The following is a 21,668-nucleotide window of genomic DNA, read 5'->3' as shown; positions in this document are numbered from 1 at the left end:
TTTTAGCTGACAGGAGTCAAACCCAGCATGCTCTCCTGCTTCTGAATCCTTAAAAACTCAAGTTTGAGTGAGTTGTGTTTTCATGGCCTCGCCCTTGCGTTTTGCCCGTTCTCACTTTCAGTGGAAATCTAACTGAACCTCTCAACCTATGCATGACTCACTCTCTGAAGAAGTGAGCTGTGTGTGTAAGGTGCGAGGTGAACCATGTCAAGTTCATACTTTTTATACTTTCAAAAAATATGTTCATTTTGACATTTTCTGTACAGAATCTGTAGCAGCCTGTTGGTTTATTTACAGCTTCCCAAGCCTAGCAGAAATGGTATGGTGCTTTAAAATGTTCCATAGTAAGGCATTTAAAAGTTGTTTCTGTTAAACATACTTACCCTAACCCTCATTTTTGACGGACTGGGCTTCAAGTGCACGAAAGTAAGCCAATTAGTAAGTGTTTTTAATAGCCACCTAGGATGCACAGTATTTTAACGTTTTGTACGTCAGTTATAATGACAATGAGCTCATTTAAAAACATTCTGTAGAATCTGTAGCAGCCTGTTGGTTTATTTACAGCTTCTCGAGCCGAGCAAAACATGGTGTAGTGTGTTAAAATGTGGAATATTGAGGCATTTAAAAGTTGTTTTTGATAAACAATTTAGATACTACCCAACCCTAACCCTAATTTTAACAGACTGGGCTTCAAGTGCTCAAAAGCTAGACCATTTCAAAGCTTTCTTTTAGTTGTACTGTATTGGAATGTTTTGTACTTCAGTAATCATCAATCAATCAATGTTTATTTATATAGCCCAATATCACAAATGTTACATTTGTCTCAGTGGACTTTTGTTTGTTGTTTGTTTGTACAGAATATCAGTATGACAATACGACAGCCTCTGTCCTCAGACCCTCACATCGTACAAGGAAAAACTTCCAGAGAAAACCCACAGTTTAAAGGGAAAAATGGGAGAAACCTCAGGGAGAGCAACAGAGGAGGGATCCCTCTCCCAGGACGGACAGACGTGCAATAGATGCCGTGTGTAAATCGAAGAAATAATACATTTTACAGCGTAGGTAGACCAAATGTTTGGAAATGCATGTGACTGTAATAAGAAGATGAATCCACAAGGATGTCAGCAATCTTGTGGGAGCCATCAGGGAAGTAGTATGGTGAGAGTCTGGCAGGACCGCAGAGACAGGTTCAGCCACGACTCGAAGTCCAGGACTCAGATCCAGTGCTCAGGATAGAGGATCCAGGACACACGACCACAGCAACAGGATTAGCCTCGACTCAGGATCCCGGCGTATATATGGACACAAAAAAGAGATTTGGGGGAAGCTGGGTTAATCGCAACATGAGAGTACACAGGTACAAACAGACAGAAAGGCGAAGTAAGGTCCCCCCCCCCCCCCGACAGTCCAAGCCTATAGCAGCTAAACTAACGTGTCTATATACATGCACTCCCTTAGGATAGGTTGAGGGAAAAGGCTAGCAAGTAAGAAGTAAGAAACAGAGGTGGAGAAGCACACACAGGGAAAGAGGTCCCCACTGGAACCTTAATTGGAATTGGTGAGAGGTGAGGAGTAGGTCTGTGACTACGTTCCACACTCCCCGGCCGGGATAGGCCTCTCTGCAATCTGTTACCCTCTATTACAGGGGTGGCCAACCCGCGGCTCTCGAGCCGCATGCGGCTCTTTGCCTAGTTTCATGCGGCTCTTCAGTTCATATCGAATTGTATATGTGTGAGTTTGGGGGAGAGACACTGACTCCTTACTAGTGTTGCACGGTGTACCGATACTTGAAAGGTATACCGCGATACCCTGTCGTTAAAAACGTTACTATTCCTCCGTTTCATTAGTATCGGTACTTTAAGAATGACGGGGGAAAGTACTCCGGTGAGAAAGCGCCGTTTTAATAAGAGCCGTGTGTGTTCAGCGCTCTGCTTCCACTCCCTGCACTGCAGCCGTGCCTGCAGTCCCGCCCCTCTCAAGCACGCTCTAAGTCCCTCCCCTCTCTCGTGCACGCGCTAGCTGCCAGAGCATGTGAGAAAACGAGAAGCATGGCTGCAAGTGGGAGTGCAACTGCCGCTGCGCCTCGGCTTGTTGACAAAAAAGACGCCAGAAGCGAAATTTGGAAGTATTTGAGCGATATCTCTGACAGTGAGGGCAAGCCTACGGACACCACGAGGCCTGTCTGTAAGAAATGTATTAATTGTATTTAATAGGAAATCTTGTCATTTATTTAATTTATTGTTCTCATTGTTTAAAAGTTTGTGTTATGGTTATGGTTCTGGTGTGAAATAAAGCACAATAATTACATTTAAGACTGTTTTTTAAGAAAAGTATCGAAAAATAATCGGAATCGCAATTCTTGACTTGGTATCGAAACCAAAATGTTGGTATCGTGACAACACTAGCTACTCCTGACAGTTAAACCTGATATTTAGTAGGTCTGTTAAGTATTAACGTAATTTGTCCGGTCAAAGTTGTTTGGGCTCGGATAAAATCGCTCCGTTACTTTCGTCCCGTGTTACTTTCGTCCCGGCTCTCCCTACGTGTGTATGTGTGGTGTCAGGTGTCAGTATGAGAGGATGACAGCAAGTCTAATTTTGATGTGGCCCAAGAGCCAATCACAATAATACCTGCGATGCAGTGAACCAATCACCTTTGAGGGGGGGAAACCTATCGTTGATTAAACACTATCCAGTGTTTCCCCTACCATTGTTTTGGAGGGGCGCTGCTTCCCGCCAACAGAGCCCCGCCCCCCCCTGAAATTCAAGGTGTTTAAAAAATATATATAATTTTTTTTTTTAATATATATATAGCACCAAATTGCAAATAATCTATAACTACTGTCACTTTTCACATTGAACATGTGCTCTTTTATTAAATAAACTAAACGCTTTCATTTTAAGTTGTGAATTTAGTGTTTTTGACCCTAAGAAACACTGATGCATTAATCAATAACAATAATCCACAGCTCCTCTCTCTGCTCCAGAGGATTAAAAAAATATATATCCCAATGCCACAAAAATGCATCAGTGACGTGGTTGAAATCTTGTCTCCAGAAAACAAAAAAACGGAAACAAGCGGTATCAGTGCCTGTGTGTTTGATGTGGCTCTTTGCAGTAACATAGAAAAAATGTGGCTCTTAACCTCTGACTGGTTGGCCACCCCTGCTCTATTAGAACATCGAGAGGTCAGAGAGGGGAAAGGTTTTGGATAAAGTTTTAAATATAAGATCTAAGTTTTTAGGATTTAAGTGAAAGAGTAAGAACTAAAATGTATAGGTGAAGAGGCACAACGTATCTACGTCAATGCACTCTTATTAGATTATTTTATTTTATCACTATAAGCTTTATCAAAAAGGAAGGTCTTAAGCGTACTCTTAAAAACGGATAGGCTGTCTGCCGCCCGAACACATTACAAACTGGAAGCTGATTCCTCAAATGTGGAGCTTGATAAGAAAAGGCTCTGGCTCCCATTGTACTTTTAGAAACTCTAGGAACAACCAACAACCCTGCATTCTTGGAACGCAATGCCCTAGTAGGACAGTAGGGTATAATGAGTTCTTTAAGGTAAGATGGCGCCTGCCCATTAAGGGCTTTGTAGGCGAGAAGAAGAATTTTAAATTCTATCCTGTGTTCTATAGGGAGCCAGTGTAAGGCAGCCAGAACAGGAGTAATGTGGTCCCTTTTCCTAACTCTGGTTAGTACACGAGCTGCAGCATTTTGAATCAGCTGAAGCGACTTGACTGACTTCTTGGTACACCCTGATAATAAGGAGTTACAATAATCCAGCCTTGAAGTAACAAATGCATGGACTAGTTTCTCTGCATCGTTTTGAGGCAAGATATGCCTGATTTTGTCAATGTTGCGTAGATGAAAGAAGGTGGTCCTTGAGATTGATTTTATGTGGGCGTTAAAAGATAAATCCTGATCAAATATAACACCAAGGTTCCTTACAGTCTCACTGGAGGCCAAATTAATGCCATCCATAGTTAGTATATCTTTAGATCATTTGTTTCGTAGATTCTTCGGGCCAAGTACAATAACTTCAATTTTGGTCGTGTTTAACATCAAAAAGTTTAAGGTCATCCACGTTTTTAAGTCCTTGAGGCAGTCTTGCATTTTATTTAGGTGATTGGTTTCATCAGGCTTAATGGATAAATATAGTTGAGTATCATCCGCGTAACAGTGGACATTTACAGAATGATTCCTTATAATATTGGAAGCATATATAGTGTGAACAAAATAGGTCCAAGCACTGAGCCCTGTGGCACTCCATGGCTAACTTTGGTTTGCATGGAAGATTCATCGTTGACACTAAAGCACCCAGATATTGTTCTAAACTGTATTAAAGTAAACAGGTATTATCTTGAACTGTATTGAAGTGAACATGTATTATTTGGGACTGTTTAAAGTAATCCTATATATATAAACCTTCTTACTTACACTCCATGACCCAGAGACCCTGACACACACATACACTTCCTCCCATCAGCAGACACACACACATACACCTCCTGTCTCCATGCAGCACACACACATAAACTCCTTGACCCAGATATCAACACACACACACATACGCCTCCGCTTATCAGCACACACACACACATACACTTTCCCTCACTAACACACACACATGTTCTTTTTCCAAGGTTCTTTCTGGGGCGAATAATCCCAAGCACCAATATATCTGTGTACAATGTTTGATTGTTTAGAAAAGAATAGTTTGTGTGAAACCTTCCCTGGGAAATTAAAGGAGTTGGGTCCGGTATAAGATAAAAAGTTATTCTGACCTTGTATAGTTCCGAGGCTGTCACGCTCTGTTCAGAAGAAAAATACTTTTTCCCAGAACTCTGATTCGCTGTATTGGGCCCGACCCAAAGTGAATCCAACCAGTAAGAACACCTAGGGGAGTGAGCAACCGACCCAAACTCCTCCCCACGGACTCTCTGATTCGCTTAGGAGTAAAATGGGACGGAAGAGCCGACACACATCTCCGCCCCAAATATGTCCATATATACTGTTGTTTCTTCATGCAAAATGCTCCCTGTTTCTGACTGGCTGGTCCCGATATCTGTATCGCACGGCAGTAGAGTGGGGAGCCCGGAGTGTTCTGTTTCAGGGCACTCTGTATTTCGTATTGTGTTTTTTACTGTATTAAAATCTGATTATTGTTATAACTTTTATGCCGGTGTTTTGAACTCCTTTTATTAAATCTGACCAGGCTCATCTAAAGGACGGCGCAGAGCAGAGGTGGGCTTTAAGCCACCACTATTGTGTTTGCTCCTACAACACGTACAAACTGAGAGCGTTCAGATAGGACCTAAACCAGCCTAAAGCAGTTCCCTTTATGCCAACTAAGTGCTCTAGTCTTTGCAATAGGATATCATGGTCGATAGTATCAAATGCAGCACTGAGATCGAGCAAGACAAGAATAGAGACAAGTCCCTTGTCTGAGGCTATTAGGAGGTCATTTGTGACTTTAACCAGAGCTGTCTCTGTGCTATGATGTGTGAAGCCAGACTGAAAATCTTCAAATAAATCATTTTTTGTTAAAGGTCCCATGTCATGGTCATTTCCACTGATCATAATTCCATTGTTGAGGTCTACTAGAATAGATTTATACTGTGCAATTTTCCAAACTCACATTGGTTTCGCATACAGCATCTCTGTAAAGTATGTGTATTCAGCAGTATTCACTCTCTCCACTAAACGGCTCGTTGCAGCTCTTGCCCCCCCCCCCTCCCTGTGAGCCCAGTGTGCTCCGATTGGTCGGGACCAGTCTGAGCTCCGTGGAGGTGTGATTTCCTTGTTTATCGATACACAGCGAAACACAGCCAAACTCACCCTGAGCACACACAAAGTCACAGCCGAAGTAAAAACAATAAGTGTGGCTTGATATTGAGTAAGAAAAAGGTTGATAAACGCTGTGAGAATAGGTCTGCAGAGAGAATTTCGCCGCGATCCCAACTGTCTGTTATCAGCCTGCAGGCAGGGAGGAGAAATCAGCAGAGCTGCCTGCACTGAGTGTGTGAGGAAGTCCGTGGATTGGTCAATTTGGACCAATCAGCGAGGGCTTAACGTAACGGCTCCGCAGACATAACGTAACGGCTCCACGGATTGGTTAATTTAGTTCCGGGGACGACATGACGTCATGATGTACCAGGAAGAATCAAATGGACAGTGACGTATCTCCAACGAGGCATTTTGGGGAGGTATTTTCTGTTTTAGAGTTTTACTCGCTACAGGGTGTACTTTGAGGGTTTTGACTCTGCACACCATTTACATGCATAAAAACCTTCATAACACACAAGGGGACGGGTAATAACCGGAAAAGCATGACATGTCACCTTTAAGTAATCACACAACTGTTTTGCAACCGCTTTCTCAAGAATTTTTGAGAGGAACGGGAGATTAGAAATAGGTCTATAATTGGCTAAAACCTCTGGATCAAGGTTGTGCTTTTTAAGAAGAGGTTTTATTACTGCTACTTTAAATTATTGTGGAACATAGCCTGATAATAAAGACATATTCATAATATTTAATAAAGAGGTGCTAATTAATGGAAAAACGTCCTTTAACAGCTTAGTTGGAATTGGGTCTAATGCTGCGGACGCGGACAGACGCAAACTCACTCCGACGGCGAGCATGAAGCGGTGGACGCGGCGCGAATCACGCGATTGAGGCGATTGAACGGTGCCGCGTAAAACGCGAGAGTTCAATTTTTTCAACTCGAGCGTCAAATTCACGTGACGCGTTCTCGCGGAAGCCAATCAGCGGTGAGGATCTCAGCCTGCCGTCACTGACGTTCAACCAGAAAACATCAGCCGTTAGCTGTTAGCAGTTAGCACTCAGAGATCACAGCTCATATCTGTTCAGAAACTGGACAAAAGTTAAACCACAGACTGTCTGTGTCATGGCGAATACAGTCACTGGTTTATTTATGTCTGTAGGCCATTGTTATGAGTATGGAATGAGCATATATAACGTTAGCTTAGCCTGGTCGACCCAATCTCCATTCAGAAAACAAGAATTTTAAAAGGTTTTTCGCCTGCCGTCTGTCTGCAGACTTGTCAAAGCATTAATTCATGGTTTTTACTAACCGGTATCAGTATGTTGTTACTTCGGCATAATTTAGAAACGTGTATTACAATTTAATCACGGTAAAATATGTTAATTTTGTTGTAGTTGTAGCTCCCGAGCCAGCTTGTCTTGTTTGAATGATGCGAGTAAACACAGCTGGCAGCCGCGGTGAAACTCGAGCGTTTAGAGCGAAGCGAATATTTGCATCACGTCCGGTGTGAACGCACCATTAGACTAGAGCGATGCGATAGGAGCGATTAGAGCGAAGCGAATATTCACATCGCGTCCGGTGTGAATGCAGATAAGATACACGTTGATGGTTTAGAAGAAGAATCATTGAATTTAATTGTTCAAGGTTAATGGCTGAAAAGCATTCTAGTTTACTATCTAGTGTAATATTAGAACTTACGTTTCCGGGAGCTGTTGATAACACTATACTGGTCAAAGGCAAGAAGTCATTGATTTTGTTTCTAAGAGTAACAATTTTATCGTTAAAAAAGCACATCAAATCATTACTACTGAGTGCTATGGGAATAGAAGGCTCAATCGAGCTGTGGCTTTCTGTCAGCCTGGCTACAGGGCTGAAAAGAAATCTTGCATTATTCTTATTCTCATCTATTAATGAAGAGTAGTAGGCTGCTCTTGCTTTACGCAGTGCTTTCTTATATTCATTGAGAGTAATATGCCAAATTAAACGAGATTCTTCAAGTTTAGTGGAACGCCATATCCTTTCAAGTTGTCTCGAGTTTTGCTTTATTTTGCGGGTTTCGGCATTATGCCATGGAGCTAATCTATGTTGTTTTATTTTCTTCTTGTTCAAAGGAGCAACAGAGTCTAATTTTATTCGCAGCGCATCTGTAGCACTATCAACAACATGATCAATTTGGGGTGGTGTACATTTTGTATAAGTTTCCTCCCTTACATGCAGACATTCTATCGAGTTAAGTATTGGTGGAATCTCTTCCTTAAATTTGGCTATAGCACTAACAGATAGGTTTCTGCTGCAGGAGCTTTTGACTAATGCTTTGTAGTCTTGTAACAGTACTTCAAAAGTTACTAAGAAATGGTCGGATAAAGCAGGATTATGCGGTTCGACTAATAGTTGCTCAATTTCAATACCATAAGTCAGAACATGGTCGAGAGTGTGATTATAGCAGTGGGTTGGTTTATTTACACTCTGACAGAAACCAACAGAATCTAATATAGAGTTAAATGCAACAGTAAGGCTATTTTTATCATCGTCAACATGAATATTAAAGTCACCTACGATAATTACTTTATCTGTTTTAAGAACCAAAGTTGATAAAAACTCAGAGAATTCTGATAAGTATTCTGAATAAGGACCTGGTGCACGGTACACTGTAACAAATAAGATTGGCTGCAAAGTTTTCCAGGTCGGATGCGTAAGACAAGGCTTTCAAAGTAATAATGACAATAAACTATTTTGTATTAATTTGAAATCTATTTTGACTGTGGGTTACAGTCATTTTGGCTCCTGTTCGCTTAACCTCCTGATACTCCAAGCAGATTAGATCAATGTTTGGCCATTGTTGAGTTTCTGTCGGCTCAAGTTTTTGCAGTGTTTCCTAAAAAGTCAACACTTTATAGTTCAGCCTTTGAATTGGAGGCGAACACTGTCTGTAAAAGAAATCAATTGGTGCATAAAAAAGAATAGACGTGAGGAAAAGTAATGACTACGACCAACAGCGCACACACACAGTCTATTTTCATTTTTCTTCTCATCTGGCCATTCATATATTTTTTGGACGAGTAAGAGTTTTGTGATAATTTCACGCAAACATTTTGTTTTATGTGTGTATCTCAACAATTGCTTGTACATCTACAGTTCTATGTTTCTACGGTTTCCCTTTTTTGAAGATAGAATACAGACTGCCTCTACACAGCACAGAGGGAACGTGCTATTTTGGCTGTTGGCTGGAGTCTTCCATGTTTATTCCGATATGACTTAAATGAATGAATTGGCCAAGACGCAGACAGAGTGAGGCAACGCAACAGTCCGCTCTGGGGCGCTACTTCTTTGATGTCTGTTTGGTGTGTCAGGGCCATTTAAACATTTATACACTGAGCGACAAAAGTTGGCAGTTCAGAGAGAATGGTAAAATATTTTGGTTGCAACCCAAAAATATCCCTGTGAGATACTGCTGCTAAGAGCCTTACCTACAAACCTTCTGTAAATCCAAAGGTCCTGACTAATTTCCTGATTATAGGACTTCTTTCTGCACTGTAAAAAGATAAGCAGGACTGTTAGCCTCCACATATGTTATTACATCATGAGTAGCAATAGGGGGAAGTGCAGTTTCTATGATGGGAGGGGTTAGCTAATCAACTCAAATCCCATTTGATTGGATTTACAACCTGGCCTGACCTGCAACCTGGCCTGAGGATGCACTTGCTCAGCTTCAGGACTGCTTTGAACACACCCAGTGGGATGTATTTGAACACCAGGACCTGGCAACCTACACAGAGACGGTGCTGTCCTACATTAAATACTGTATCGACAACGTCACTGTGGTAAAAAGCATCAGGGTTTTCCCAAACCAGAAACCCTGGATGACTGGCCGGGTCCGCATGCTGCTCAAGGCCCGTGACTCAGCCTTCGGGTCAGGGGACAAAGCTCTCTACAGTGCTGCTCGAGCCGTACTGAGGAGAGGAATTACAAAAGCCAAGACAGACTACAAAATAAGGATTGAGGACCACCTCACAAGCAACAACCCTAGGCAGGTGTGGCAGGGCATTAAGAACATAACCAACTACAGGGGGTGTGACACGGCAACTGGGGACTCAAGCGTGTCGCTAGCAGAGGAACTGAACTGCTTCTTTGCTCGCTTCGAGACACCACAGCAGCAATCAGCGACTCCACCCCAGCCCCCAACCGCCTCCAGCACCCCGCCACTTACTGTGGAGGAGCATGATGTGAGACGGGTGCTCAAAGCAGTGAACCCCAGGAAGGCTGCTGGTCCAGATGGAGTACCTGGGAAGGTGCTCAGAGTGTGTGCCAACCAGCTCTCACAGGTCTTCACCAGCATTTTTAATCTCTCCCTGACACTCGCTGTTATCCCACCTTGCCTTAAAACTGCCTCTATCATCCCTGTTCCTAAGAAAGCAACCACTGACAGCCTTAATGACTACCGCCCCATTGCACTCACACCTGTGATCATGAAGTGTTTTGAGAGGCTGGTGTTACATCACATAAAGGCCTGCCTTCCCCCCACACTCGACCCACACCAGTTTGCCTACAGAGCAAATAGATCCACTGAAGACGCCATAGCTCTCTACTCTGCACTGAGCCACCTGGAGCATCGTTGGAGCTACGTCAGATTGCTCTTTATTGACTACAGCTCAGCATTCAACAGAATCATCCCGGACATTCTAGTTTGCAAACTGTCAAACCTAGGCCTTCCCCCACCCACCTGTTCCTGGATCAAAGATTTCCTCACTAACCACCCCCAGCGTGTGAGACTTGGCCCCCATCACTCCTCCACCCGCACTCTCAGCACCGGCTCTCCTCAGGGCTGTGTGCTGAACCCTCTCCTGTACTCGCTCTACACCCACGACTGCAGTCCAGCCCACCCAGAGAACATCATCGTCAAGTTTGCTGACGACACCACTGTGGTGGGGCTCATCTCAGGAGGAGACGAGTCGGCCTACAGGAGTGAGGTACTGAAGCTCTCAGCGTGGTGTTCAGTGAACAACCTGGCACTGAACACCACAAAAACCAAAGAGATCATCGTAGACTTTAGGAGCAATACTACCGACCTCGCTCCCCTCGACATTAACGGCGAGTGTGTGGAGAGGGTCCACACCTTCAAGTTCCTCGGCGTCCTCATCACCAACAACCTTTCCTGGAAGGACAACACCACAGCTGTCATCAAGAAGGCCCAGCAGCGTCTGCACTTCCTGAGGGTGCTCAGGAAGAACAACTTGGTGACCTTCTACCGCTCTACCATCGAGAGCCTACTGACATACTGCATCACAGTGTGGTACGCCAGCCGCACTGAAGCCGACAGGATGAGGCTCCAGAGAGTCGTAAAAGCAGCACAGAGGATCATCGGCTGCCCTCTTCCCTCCCTGATGGACATTTACACCTCCCGCTGCCTCAGTAGAGCCAAAAACATTATCAAGAGGCGCATTCACACTGCGGTACTTTTCCCACAAAGGTTCATGTGAACTTAGTTCATGTGAACTCTTTTATCGCGTTCACACCAAAAAGAGCCGGTACTAAAATTAGTTCATGTGAACCTTTTTACCCCCTCGAAAGTCACTGCTAGAGAGCAGGGACTTTCGAGCGGCTCTTTTGTGAGAAAAGAGCTACATTTCTGATTGGCTGGGCGGATTGCAAACCACGCCCCGTAAAACTCCCAAAAAGTTTTGTGAAGCCGCCATTTTATTATCCTCGCATTAGCATTATTAGCATTAGCATTAGCCCAGCGCAGAAACGCGGAGAGACTAATTTATGGCAACACAAAATAAAACATGGGAGCGGTGGAGATGAGGAGGTGTCGGCGTTCTGGCGATTTACTCGGAAGGCTTCAGTAGAAGCTGCTGGGAGTCCCAGCAGCTTCTACTGAAGCCTTCCCCAACTCCGGGGACTTCCGGCCGGGGACTTCGGGTGGCAGTATACGCCGTGAAGTGGTTTGCGGCCTGCCAGTAAACCCAAAGCAGAAGAAGAACAAGTGACGTCAGCGGCTTCATTTGCCTAATCCTCCCCCAGGGACTTTTTCCAGTGTGAACGCGATCTGTACTCAGTTCATGCGAACTAAAGAGTTCACATGAACCTTTGTGGGAAAAGTACCGCAGTGTGAATGCGCAGGAGGACAGCTCACACCCCGGCTTTCACCTGTTCAACCTGCTGCCCTCCGGCAGGCGCTACAGGTGTATTACATCCAAAACAAACTGACTCAAAGACAGTTTTTTCCCAAGAGCCATCATTGCTCTTAACACCTGAAATCATGTGAATCAATGTGACTCTGTACATATATACATATATATCATTACTATTATTATTATTATTATTATTATTATTATTATTACACACTATTATTATTATTATTATTTATTACATTACAGATTTTATTTTTATACTCCTGGAAATAATTACTGCACTTTATTCCTTATTCCTAAGTATGTATGCTGTGTGTATTTTGTTGTCTTATGTTGTGATATTTTTGTTTTTGTTTTGATGGCACCCTTGAAAGGGAGAAGCATTTATCATTATCTCATTGTACATGTATGATGACATTAAACAATTCTATTCTATTCTATTATTCTATTTATGTATGTATTGGAATTTAAAATATCTACACATTAAACATGGACTTGGCAACAATTCTTTTTTTAGTTTTCCATTTCCATTGTAGTGTTACATTTAACAAGGCAACAATCACACAATCTTGGTGTGAGGAGGAGATGCATGAGTTAGCTTCTAGTTTGGTCAAACCAACAGTAAGAGCTCAATAGTATCTAAGAAACGGGGAAACCCAAGACCAAAAGCTTTGCTCAGTTTCATCTTCTTACCGCCCATAAATTGTGAAGATAATTGAATCAAAACAGTTTTAAAAAAGGATGGGTACACACTGTAAAATAATGTCTATTTCTGATGCCTTGATACTAGTAACATGTGGTTGTGACAAGTTCAGGGATTTCTAGTAGTTGTCAAGATTAAAAGTCATTTACAAAGCAGAAATGTGGTTTTGTTTTCTGCCTACTTATCCTGTTAATTATCAATCATCTTTATTTTGAGGCCACAAGTGTTGGTCCTGATCACAGAATGGTGAATATTCTCTCAACTAGTCTAGTAAATCTTACATTTCAAACAATACAAAAAATACAAAATAACCACTGGTTAAGCCTGCTACCCTACAATTGCTGAACAATATCAACCTTTACTGACAATACTTGATCACTTTTCTTTCTCTAACAGAGCTAAACACAGCATGTCATGTCTAATATGTAAGTCTTTCTTAAGTGCTTTGGCACTAGACATAAACAACCTGTTTTGACACTTATTGATTCCATATAGAACCACCTGACCTTGCGAGCAGAGCATGAATAATTTCATCATCACAGAACGTGCCAGGACTCAGATGTGTTCCACTCATCCTGACACAGAGCTGCCTGTGATCTGCATGTCATTATGATAATATTGCCCTGGGATATCTTGAGGAATAAACATGAGCATTGAGAGGGATGAGATGGGATTTTAGGTGTTTGAATCTATGCGCTCTTGTTCAGTCCAGGGATTTGGGGGGGCTTAAGTGGTAATCGGATTGGTGGGCTACACATGCTGGTTTTTATTCCTGCTCTACTTTGTAAGCATTGATGATTACAGTGTGAAGAGAGCCAGAGCTGGTGCTTTCTCTGCTTCGATCTCTCAGGCAAAAAGCACTTTCTTTCAAGATAAGATCCAATCTTCCTATTCCAATCCTAAAAAACTATTTTCCATCTTCTCCACCCTCTTGGACCCTCCAAAAGCTCCTCCCCCCTCCTCACTTCTGTCAAGCGACTTTGTTACCCACTTTGAAAAAAAGGTTGATGATATTCACTCTTCTTTTTCTGACTCACCTTTACTCACCGCTGGGTCACCAGACCCTCCTTCCACCAACACACTTACCTCCTTTTCCCCTCTCTCTCCAAGTGAGGTTCTTACCCTCATTACCTCTGCCCGCCCTACCACCTGTCCTCTGGACCCTATCCCTTCAAACCTCCTTCAGACTATCGCTCCTGATATTCTACCGTTTCTCACCCACTTCATCAACACTTCTCTAACTTCTGGTCACTTTCCAAACAGTCTCAAGGAGGCAAGAGTAAACCCTCTCCTAAAGAAACCCACTCTCAACCCGTCTGATGTTATAAACTACAGGCCTGTCTCTCTCCTCCCGTTCCTGTCTAAATCACTTGAACGCGCTGTCTTTAAACAACTCTCCTGTTATCTCAATCCGAACAACCTTCTGGATCCGCACCAGTCTGGTTTCAAGGCAGGTCACTCCACAGAAACTGCTCTCATTGCTGTCACGGAGGAACTGCACACTGCCAAAACTGCATCCCTCTCCTCTGTCATCATCCTGTTGGACCTGTCTGCTGCATTCGACACGGTGAATCATCAGATCCTCCTTCACACTCTCCAAAAACTTGGAGTTTCAGGCTCTGCTCTTTCCCTCCTCACCTCATACCTGAAAGACCGTACCTACAGGGTGACTTGGAGAGGGTCTGAGTCCGACCCTTGTCAATTAACTACAGGGGTCCCTCAGGGCTCTGTTCTTGGTCCCCTCCTCTTCTCCCTGTACACAAACTCGCTCGGATCAGTCATTAGCCCGCATGGTTTTTCTTACCACTGCTACGCTGATGACACCCAATTAATTCTGTCCTTTCCCCGCTCAGAGACCCAGGTCGTCGCACGCATCTCTGCTTGTCTAGCTGACATCTCTCAGTGGATGTCTGCTCACCACCTCAAGCTCAACCTTGACAAGACTGAGCTGCTCTACCTCCCGGGAAAAGATTGTCCCACTCTTGACCTAACAATCAACATCGGCACCTCAGTTGTTTCCCCGACTCAGACTGCAAGGAATCTGGGTGTGACCCTAGATAACAACCTGTCCTTCACTGCAAACATCGCTGCTACAACCCGTTGCTGCAGATACACGCTTTACAACATCAGGAAGATACGTCCCCAGTTGACACAGAAAGCGACTCAGGTTCTGGTCCAGGCTCTCGTCATCTCACGTCTAGACTACTGCAACTCCCTCCTGGCTGGTCTACATGCATGTGCCATCCGACCTCTGCAGCTCACCCAGAATGCAGCGGCTCGTCTAGTCTTCAACCTTCCTAAATGTTCCCACACCACTCCGCTCCTCCGCTGCCTTCACTGGCTTCCGGTAACTGCTAGAATCCACTTCAAGACACTGGTACTTGCTTACCATGCTGCGAATGGATCTGGCCCTTCGTACATCCAGGACATGGTTAAACCGTACACCCCAGCGCGTGCACTACGCTCTGCATCAGCCAAACGACTCGCTGCGCCCTCGCTGCGAGGGGGACCCAAGTTCCCATCGGCAAAAACACGTGGGTTTGCTGTCCTGGCTCCAAGATGGTGGAATGAGCTCCCCATTGACATCAGGACGGCAGATAGCTTGCACATCTTCCGGCGCAAACTGAAAACTCATCTCTTTCGACTCCACTTCGAGCGTTAGAACTATTAACGAAGCACTTTTATACTAATAAAGGACTGGCTTATCTAAAGCCAGTTGAGTAGCACTTGAAATGTTTGGCTCTATGAAACCTGATGTACTTATATGATTCTGTTTTCTTCAAGGTTGTGTCTTCCTGGTCGAACGCACTTATTGTAAGTCGCTTTGGACAAAAGCGTCAGCTAAATGCAATGTAATGTAATGTAATGCTTCAGCTGTCAGAAACTGGCACCAAGCGGAGGCAAATAAAGGGGGTAAAGACAAGTGAACAAGAGAAGGGGGAACGGTTAAAAGATGGAACAACATGGAGAAGGGTACTTGAAAAGGATTTTACTCCACTACATTCATTAAACAGCTTAAGCTACTCCTAACAAAATACATCTCTAAAAATGTAACTAGAAGACTAACTGTTTAAGTCACAAAAGAGTCAAATCATTTAAATATTTTACAAAAAGTTAATCAGAACTGAGTTCACTTGATGCAACAATATTATCTAGAAATGTCACATGTATAAATATAATTATATACACACATAAAGGCAATTTTTCTGCACAATGATTACTCTTACTTCTTATACTTTAAGTTCCTTCATGCCGATAACACTTGCACTTTTACAGAAGTAAGATTTTGAATGCAGGACTTTTAATTGTAATGAAGTATTTTGACAATAATGTATTGGTACTTTTACTCAAGGAAAGCATCTGAATACTTTTTACACCTCTGGTGAGTAGCTCTAATTGGAAGAGAGGAGATGCACAGACAGAGCAGAGTTGCAGCATTCTTAAATTAGCTTAGCTGTGTCGTCAATGATGGCAGACCTGTCGACTTTTGGATTTCTTTACGAAAGGATTGTGTGCATGGGTCTGTCCAGCGTAGTCTAACGTGTCCTGCCTCAGTTTCATACTGAACTGAAATTATTTTTACACTTTATAACGAGCAGGCTGGGTGGTCCTTTGCCGCCATGTTGCAGTCTGTCACTAGACCTGTAGGCCGATTAATGTGAACGTAGTCAGGTTCCTGTATTTTTTTTAAATTATATTTCTCGGGACCGAGTTCAAAGAGAAATGTATTTGTGGATAAAAAGGGATTTATGGTGTACCTGGTCAGTTTGCAGAGGTGTGAGATCATGCTGTAAAGGGTCCCGTTTATGGACCGCCAGCTCGACGTGAGCCCCAGTCTGTATTTTTGACACTTTCTATCTCACAATTTGTGAGATAGAAAGTGTATGGTAATCCAATCTCTTTGTTCTTGTTTGTGAGTCACAAAGCACGTGACGGTGTTGTGCCCTCCCAAGAAAATCATATGCCCTCCCTTTAGATTTGTTCTGACGAGGGGTCTGGTCAGTCAGCTGATTGATGGGAAAATGCTGGGGAAATGGTTGGTTGAAGGATAACATTAAGTCTAATAATGATGTACCGTGCATGTTCACATCATGTATACTTTGCATTACTTAATACCATTTTTTTGGACAAAATAGCCAATTGTACATCGAGGTGCCCAGATGTCCCTAGTGCCCACCTATCCGATTTGAACATGCTGATGTACAATGTGATCTAGTAGCCTAATGCAGATGTAAGACCATTGTGTTTGTATTGTGTTATAGGTATGCATTCTATGCATTTTGAGGGTTTTGGGGGGTTTGACCCCTCGAACCCTAGGGGGCTGGCTCCCCCAAGAGAATTAAATAACATAACCCTAACCCTAAAACCGATATAAAGTAACAAAAAAAAGTAACTAAATCCGCCAGAAACCCGAAAATCTTCGCGTGCACGCGAGCGGGTGTCCCGTTTCTCCATTTCTGGAAGTTGGCAACCCTACCCGTAGCCCTGGCGTTATAGATGTTCGCCTAGGGCGCCAGATCTGGGCAGGCGCTGCGCTGACAGCTCTGGGAGGGGAAACAATTTTTTTGACCGTTGGCGCTCATCCTAATTTTCGGCCTTGATGTAACAATATTCATAATTAAGTAAATGTAACACCCTTTTCACCCCGGTTACACGTTTCATTTGCCCTGTACGATGGGCGCTGTCAGTGATGAAAATGGGGGATGTTGGCTTATCTGGCGCCCGCAGCTCACAGCCTAAATGCGAGTGAGCGAGAGAGAGAGAGAAGGGCGCACCGCCCGGTACCGGCGCTGTTGTTATTAGAATCTGGTGCTAGCTGCTCTAACGGATGTAAGAAGAAGATGTTTCTACAATAATGTGGAGGGAGAGTCCTCTCCTGTCAGACTGAGAGGCTGATACTACAGCTCAGTGAGGTAAAGGACTCTTGAGTGTTTAGATAGTTCACAATCACTTTAGTCTAAGTTCAAACTGTGTGTGTTTGTGGGTCACAATTTATGTAAACACACATTTCCAAGGCACTCCTTTATAATTATTGGGATAAACAGGTTTTAAATCATTCCAATGTATACTATAGGACAGTAACCAAAAATATCCTTTAAAACAAAACAAAAATGCATAAATAAATAAATGTTAAGGTAAAATAAGATATGAATGAACAACACAAATAAAATAAGTTACATTCATTTGTTATTGGCTATGGTAGGTTATTGGTTATGTTCACATACTTATTTGATTACATCCACTTGTCTAAGATGACAACAGAGACTTTCGACCCAAAACCAGCTGTTGACTTGTGGATGCAAGCAGCTAATCGCAGACTCAACCAGAGAGAAAGAAGTAGGCCTACATCATCAGCTACCATGTCTGACAGAGAGGAAGACAGTGAGGAGAACAGTCAGGAGGGTAGTGATGACAGCTTGTAGGATTACTGCTCGTGCTAATGTTGTCTTGTGTTCACCTCTGCATGTGTGTTCTGTGTTCACCTCTGCATGTGTGTTCTGTGTTCACCTCTGCATGTGTGTTCTGTGTTCACCTCTGCATATGTGTTCAGTGTTCACTTCTGCATGTGTGTTCTGTGTTCACCTCTGCATGTGTGTGTTCACCTCTACATGTGTGTTCAGCGCCGTGTGTCTGGCAAATAAAGTCAAGACCCCCTCAAAAGTTACGGTTTATTTCATTTTAAGGATGAGCACCAAGCAACATCTCCAGGTGCTCGTTTAAGAACCAGGGCAAAAAAGTTATGTGCACCCCTGATTATAATGCACATAGCGCTCAATAAGCAGTGAATGGAGAAGCACACTGTACTTTGGTAAGCATATCAACACAATGTTAATATACTCTATTACAACTAAGTCCTGAATATTTCAAGTAATAAATAACTTGAATAAATTAAATTAGTTGCTCTTCCTCACTGGAAATAAGTGAGCTCATTATTTTTTGTTAAATAGCAGTAAAGGTCACACAAAAAAGACAAACATATTTGTTCTCCAGTCAGAAAAAAGGTATTTGTGGTGTTTTGTTCATTAGTTTCCAGAGGTGGTAAGCAATCAGGTTGTTAGTGCAGTAAAAGTAGCAATTGAAAGACCTGCATTTGAAATCTTACTTAAAGGTCCCATGTCATGGCCATTTCTACTAATCATAATTCCATTGTTGAGGTATACTAGAATAGATTTACATTGTTCAATGTTCCAAACTCACATTGGTTTCTCATACAGCATCTCTGTATAGTATGTGTATTCACTCTCTGTCCTACACGCCTTGTTGGAGCTCCTTCCCCCCCCCTATGAGCCCACTGTGCTCTGAGGTGTGTTTGTGTGTGACAATGGCGTTTGTAAGCAACCAGAAAATGACACCAGTAATGACAAACAGATGAGAATGCTGCGTGGGGTCTGGGTGCCGTGTTGGCGTGACGTTGCGGGGCTCGCTGCCCCGCCCTTTGAGGCTCGAGGAGCGGACAGTGTGAGCTGGATTACTGGTGTCGTTTCCTGGTTGCTGCGTGGGGTCTGCGAGACAGCGAGACACTGCGGAACTCAGCCTGAGGAGCTCCACGGATTGGTCCATTTGGACCTGGGCATGGTCACGTCACCATACTCAGGAAGAAAAAATGGAAAAAGAAAAATGTCCAACGAGGCGTTCTGGGGCAGTATAGACAGGTATTTTCTGTGTTAGAGTTTTACTCGCTAAAGGGTGTACTTTGAGGGTTTTGACTTTGAGGGGTAGGGGTAGGGTTAGGGTAATGTTGTGAATCGAGTGGCCTGTGTTCGTCGTCCATAACATACGCCTGCCCATACCATAACCCCACCACCACCATGGGCCACTCGATTCACAACATTACCCTAACCCTAACCCTACCCCTCACCCCAGATACTGACTGGTTTTCGGACCCCCCCAGACCCCCCCCAATAAAGCAAAATTGCACGTTTCAGAGTGGCCTTTTATTGTGGCCAGCCTAAGGCACACCTGTGCAATAATCATGCTGTCTAATCAGCATCTTGATATGCCACACCTGTGAGGTGGGATGGATTATCTCGGCAAAGGAGAAGTGCTCACTATCACAGATTTTTTCAGATTTGTGAACAATATTTGAGAGAAATGGTTATTTTGTGTTTATAGAAAATGTTTTAGATCTTTGAGTTCATCTCATGAAAAATGGGAGCAAAAACAAAAGTGTTGCGTTTATATTTTTGTTCAGTGTAGCTGCTGGATATCTTAATATGTATGTCAATGCTTATTTATTAGTCCATCTATATTTTTGTATTAGCTGAAAATCTGAATCCGTAAAGTAACTAAAGCTGTCAGATAAATGTAGTGCATTAAAAAGTACAACATTGGCTTTTTTAAATGTGGTAGAGTGGAAGAAATAAGAAATATACATATATTGAATATACAGCATTACAACAGCAAAGCTACAGTGCCGCTAATAATACAAAAAGAGTAGATTCAAATATCAAGGAGGCAAGCACACTCTAATAAAAATAAAATCATATTGTCATGATCTTTCTGTTTTCTTGTTTTATTTTGAAGAGTGCTGACCCCCTGTGTCACTTCCTGTCTGATTACCTGATCGTGTTCACCTGGAGCCCCTCTGCCCTCCACCTTTTATAGTCATGAGCAGTGTTTTTGCAGTGTTACATTTTGTATCAGTGTTGTTTATGTAGCATCAAATGATAATACTCAGGTAAAGTACTAGTATTTTAGAATTCTACCTAACCCTTTTTTCTTATGTATGGTCAATAGACCTCTTTTACACAAAATCAACCCTTATTTCTCGGTTAAAAAAGGAAAAGATATTGAATTATTGACCTAAATTGACCACACAAGACCACAGATGCATAACATCCAAAACCTAATGAAAGTGATCATAATTATTTTCTTGGGAATAATATGCAAGTAAACATGTTGTTTTTCTGGCACTAACATAAAATAAACGTTTATACCGACATAAAATCAAATGAGAACAGGTCAGATTTGACCCAAGGACAACAGGAAGGTTAAATACACAACTTGAGCATGTACTTTATTACTACAGTCAAATGCATTCATGTGTAACATCCACTCAAAGCAAGGTTTATTTTGCTGCTCCAATAGGTACTCAGTCTAACATGATAAAACACTGCCACCAAGTGGTGACTGCAGAGAAGTGCAGTGATTGGTCAGTAGGATGTCAGGACAGGGTGACCCTACACACTCTCTCCCTACCCACAGCAGTCTGCATCTGCCTTTACCTCACCTGTTGTTCTACCTGACCTGGTGCAACGCAGATATTTAAAAAAAACTCTAAAGTGGTTCATTTAAAATGAGAAGAGGTTTACAAAAAAGAGTTTTACTATGATTATCTTTTAATACGTTTTGTCAGAGAGGTGTCAAATCAGGAAAACCTTCGCCAGTTCCTTTTTCTGTCGTAGATAGAGAAGTTCATTCCGAAGCTTACCACTGTATTTACACCCTCCACCTTAAAAAGCAGGGCCTCATTCAGCTCAGATTGAGACTACAGACGGAGTTCATTCTGTCACAGAGTGCTAGGGGGTCGGATTGGAACTGGGCCAGTGTGATTTCCTCTCTCATCTCTGGTCACTCTCTGTCTACAGGTCTGTTGGGCATGGTGGCCCACATGATGTTCACCACAGCCTTCCAGCTGACTGTCAGCCTGGGCCCAGAGGACTGGAAGCCTCAGACCTGGGACTACAGCTGGTCCTACATGTGAGTCCCCAGTCATTCACATCACAGCCATTCATTATTCAGTCTTGAGAATGAGAAAGGCCATAAAAAAAGGTGTGATATATAATTTGAAAGTACTGTATGTTTAATTATAATAACAAGCTGTGTTCCCCTGTCACACAATATGTATGTGTTGATTATGAAAAAAAGGGTGAATAAGTATTTCATATTTCAAGATAATAGCACATACTTATTTATTTTTATTTCACAAAAACAAGATTTTCCTGTCAGGTTCTGAATTATCCTTTCATATTATTTTGTATTGTTGATTAGTATTTGTCTATTATCTTCTCTCTCCGTCTTCCTGTTCTACTAACACCTTCTTA

At 42.8% G+C, this 21,668-nt stretch overlaps 1 protein-coding gene across 1 annotated transcript in view; it reads left to right on the top strand.

Moving 5' to 3' along the window:
• LOC117553586 (germ cell-specific gene 1-like protein) overlaps positions 1-21,668 on the top strand; it is a 37,779-nt gene that overhangs the window by 13,352 nt on the left and 2,759 nt on the right. The window contains exon 4 of the mRNA XM_034227592.1: positions 21,213-21,324. Within this exon, the coding sequence (XP_034083483.1) occupies positions 21,213-21,324 (112 nt within the window). The remainder of the gene's footprint in view (positions 1-21,212; positions 21,325-21,668) is intronic.

The sequence above is a fragment of the Gymnodraco acuticeps genome, unplaced genomic scaffold (assembly GCF_902827175.1).
Source record: "Gymnodraco acuticeps unplaced genomic scaffold, fGymAcu1.1, whole genome shotgun sequence".
NCBI classification, from domain to species: Eukaryota; Metazoa; Chordata; class Actinopteri; order Perciformes; family Bathydraconidae; genus Gymnodraco; species Gymnodraco acuticeps.
This window is presented reverse-complemented; position numbering and strand designations above follow the sequence as displayed.